The 4,289-nt window shown below is 35.5% G+C and overlaps 1 protein-coding gene across 1 annotated transcript; it reads right to left on the bottom strand.

Moving 5' to 3' along the window:
- Positions 1 to 1,029: 1,029 nt before the first annotated feature.
- LOC110028188 (probable CCR4-associated factor 1 homolog 7) lies at positions 1,030 to 2,201 on the bottom strand. Its single transcript, XM_020729935.1, has one exon. It carries the CDS (start codon positions 2,009 to 2,011, stop codon positions 1,190 to 1,192), a length of 822 nt encoding a protein of 273 aa, XP_020585594.1. The 5' UTR covers positions 2,012 to 2,201; the 3' UTR covers positions 1,030 to 1,189.
- Positions 2,202 to 4,289: the final 2,088 nt, after the last annotated feature.

The raw sequence follows: 4,289 nt of genomic DNA, 5'->3' as shown, positions 1-4,289 counted from the left end.
AATGTGATCAAATCATCTAAAATTACTCTATAATCTTGTCTATCACTGGAGCTACACCAACACTTTCACGGATATATTCGTTCTGCATTTTATCTTAAGTGTAAAGCCACTCACCACCATCTTATAAGATTTTCCTTTTAAGTCTAAGTAGTATTTTTCTATCACACAATAGGTCTAATGCATTCCTCCACTTCAACCATCAAATAATATACTAAATTTAGAAAACATATAGAACAAAACTATTAAAAAATACAATTAAATTATTACACATGTAAAAGCAATCATGACAGAAAAAATATGAAATGAAATCCCAGAAAGAAATTTTCTTGATATCTATGGGATTACATGAAATCTAAGGAAAAAATTTTCCTAGTATCTGCATAACAGAAGATAAATCCAGCTAAGTATCTGAAAATCGTAAGAATATACATGGCAAAAAAAAAAAAAGAATCAACGGGACTACATAAAATCATGGTAGAGCAGGTTATCATTTGCTTTTATGAACCCAAGAAATAAAATTAACCCATCATTATACAGAACATATCAAGATATCCTAAAAAAGCTTTTCCCCTCGAAAATAGCAATAAATAGAAGAAAATCCATCTCTAAATACCAATGACAAGAATTCTCACATTAACATGATCAGTATACAAAAAAGAGCATCTACATGCATACCATGCAATTCTTATGAATTTGCATATGTAAAACCTAAACTTCAATTTTTTACATTTTTAACATTCAATTATTTCATATCACATTTGTTAACTTGTAAAAAGAGAAATACACCTTCTCAAGCAGGTTAAGTGGCATAAATGTCAAAATCAAAATTTTGATGTTAGATATATGTAAATACATAGGAATTGTGTGGCATGTAAATCTTCCTGTGAAAAAAAAGGGCACTTCCTCAAATCAGTAGAGCATAACCTCAAAAACATCCCAGTAACAAGTACAAATCTATCTGACTAATAATTATGACAAAAATTCAAAATCCCTAGAATATAATATGTAAAATCTACAAATACCTAAAAATCATCACAAGAGTATGTCAAGGGAAAGCAATCATTTTGATTTACAGATTTTAACAGCACATACAGAGAAAAATCAAATAATATACAAGACTTCACTTTTACAACTCCAATCTTATTTTATACTCAGATTTTTTTTTGCGTATTTATAGATTCCAACAGTTTCAACTATTCAGTCCACTCTCCACTCCAAGGCCATACAACACACCAGCATATTTCTCTGTCGAACCATTAAAATAAGACTCCCTAAGCTTCCTGAAAGCGCAAGAAGTAAGAAGACTATCAGATCCAGCCTGATGACAAACCCCAAACCTCTGCACATCAATCAACTCGGCGAGCTTATTAAGCCCACCGTGAAGACTATTACAAAACTTCATCAGATGCTTGATATCATAAAGAGTCGGGAAATAAACTCTGATAAGGTTAAAAAACCCAGCTTGAGTCTCAGGTAAATTCTGGCAAGTAAGCACCTTTAAGAGATAGCCGAAATCATACCCGCTATGAAACGTTACCCAGTTCACATTCTCGTTAAGAACCACTCCAGAAGACATAAGAAGCTCACCAAATCGCTGCGCATCGATGCCATGCTCGCTGTTCTTGGAGAAATCGATGCCGCTTTGTTGGAGTAATTCGATCGAATCCGTTGCGTAAACATCGCGCTGTATGTTGAACTCGCGGAAGTTGAACTGCCAGACGCAGCCAAGGCCGGTGTTGCAAGTGGGAAGATTGCCGTCTTCATCGGAGAAGGTGAGGCCGAGTTGGATGAGTTTGAGCATGCCGACGTTGGCTTGTAGGGTCGCGTAGTGGTAATCGGAGGTGTATTTGAAAGATCCGATGGGGCGGCACACGACGCCAGGGAACTCGGTGTCCATGGCGACGAAGGGGAAGTCGTCGACGATTTCGCGGATCAGGGCGAATTCCTGTTCAAGATTGTCGGCCCAGACCTCGCGGATCTGGATGGCATCGGTCTTTGGCATCACCGCCATGGCTGAATCATCAAGAGCTAAGAGAGAAATCAGGGTTCTTTGGGTGTCGAGAGAAAGGGCAGGAAGAAGTGGAGAACGCGAGATATTTTTCGTTTGTTGAGTGATTTAATGGAAGGAGTGTTCTGTACGCGGATCTCTTGGCTCCTCCGCGTACACACAGATCGCAAAATTTAATTTTTAAAACAAAATTTACAGACTTCACATTTATGTTCCTCGAGAGAGAGTGGGCCACTTAGGTTTTAGGATTCCTTCATCTTTTTCCTCTTTCTCATGAAAAACCCTAACATTTCTTTTCTCAAATCATCTTTTTTAGATGTTATTTCTAGTTTTAGGGACTTCCCCCTTTCTCCTCATTTTTTCTACTTCATTCACTCATCTCCTACCTTCTTCTCAATCTTTCTTTAGGCCCTTGTGCTTCCCTCAACTTAAAAGAACTTGATTTCTTCTCATCTTACTTACTCTAATTTTAATCTTACATTTATTTCTTTTATAAAGAATAAAGCTTTATTTTTGGGATCTAGTTTTTTTTTGAGATATGCGTGGGGAAAAAGATCTTGTAATGTCAATTTGCAATATACTGTCAAGAATAAATGGAAGCTGAAAGTTGATGTTGAATTTATATGTTCGAGCACATTTTGTTGTCCGTATTGATCTTCGGCCGACCTTAGTCAGTCAGTTGACTATTTTGGTCTGGTTGTCAACTGTTGAGTCATTAACCGGAAACTCATGTTGTTAGGGTAGAGCTAGCTATCAAGCCGAGAAGAAATAATCATAATTTGATACATAGTTAATCCCTTTGGCAAAAGATATGCCCGGATGGCTTGATTAGTGTTTAGTGATAAGGACATAAGGACCACTTGAAGAGCCTTTGAGACTCTTGTGAGGTGTCTAATGGTACCTCGACAAGGGCTGGAGAGACACCTCTCCTGGTTCGGGTAGGATGCAAGCCTCGACTTAGCTGACCTTTTTTTATTCAGCCTCGAGTCTTCTTCTGAGAGTTGCAGCTGGTCAACAAGACCCCATGACTCTCCTGCTAATGTGGTCGATATCTCTTTTGTTAGGGCATCTTTAATCGTACTTTTAACTTGTTATATGTTGAATTTCCTCGACTACGTATTTTTCATGTATAAATATTAACATAAATTTGACCATAATTTTTGATGAGGTGTTTGGAGAGATCGGTCGAATTTATGAAAATGCCTCTATTCAAACTTATAAATAGATCCAATTCTTCACATGAAGGAAATGAGGAGAAGAGAAGAGCGAGCTAAGAACTTACTCTTCTCATTCCTATAATTTCACTTAGCTTAATTTTCTTTATGGCATTTAAAAAATTTTGTTAATTTGGTCGAAGAAGGTACTTTTTGTGGGAATTGCTCTTGCAATAATTAAGATTGTCGTTTACGATGCCAAATACACATTTTCATGCATAGATAATGTGACATATATGCAAAGCTTAAGGCTTGGGTGTTAGATATGTAAATACATAGAAATTGAGTGGTATGTATGTAAATCTTTCTATTATTGAAGTAATAAATTCATCAATCTTAACCTTTTAAAAAATAATTAGTCATTATATGAAAAAAAAAGTTCATTTTTTTAATATGGTCATACAATATCTCAATTTTAAAACAATTATAAGTATTTTCCCCCCCATCCAAAGTTGCTTTCATGTGCACACTAATTATAAAATATTATGGTACTCATACGCAATTATTTTGATATTAGCTACTTGCAAATACCATTAGATTTCAGCCTATAAATTTAGCATGGGACATTAAAAGCACCCAAACTTGTTAGAATGATTAGCCAAGTAGCGTTTTGATTTTTTGGAACAGATATGGTTATTATGAATGTTTAGTCGTCTTTTGTTTAACAAATGCCCGTACGGTATTCATAGATCTGATGAACCGGATTTTCAAGTCCTATGTGGACTGATTTGTTATCATCTTCATTGATGATAGTTTGGTTTATTCAAAAATTGGCGATTATTATGTTGAGCACTTGATGATAGTCTCAAGTTACGGGAGCAGAATCAATTATTTCCCAGAATCATGTTTTTGAGTCACGTCATGACATATAATTTTTGAGATGTGTTCGAAGTCAGAATAGAAGAGGAATAATCTGAATCATATTTTGTAATTGGCAGTTGTAATCTTTACTCTCAAAACCTGAAGACATTACCTATACGGATTGAAGTGAAAATATTCACTGATTATTAGGTTCTGAAATATATTTTCATACAAAAAACTTGAATTCGAGACAGATGACACATCTA

This window comes from Phalaenopsis equestris, unplaced genomic scaffold (genome assembly GCF_001263595.1).
Source record: "Phalaenopsis equestris unplaced genomic scaffold, ASM126359v1 Scaffold000002, whole genome shotgun sequence".
NCBI classification, from domain to species: domain Eukaryota; kingdom Viridiplantae; phylum Streptophyta; class Magnoliopsida; order Asparagales; family Orchidaceae; genus Phalaenopsis; species Phalaenopsis equestris.
This window is presented reverse-complemented; position numbering and strand designations above follow the sequence as displayed.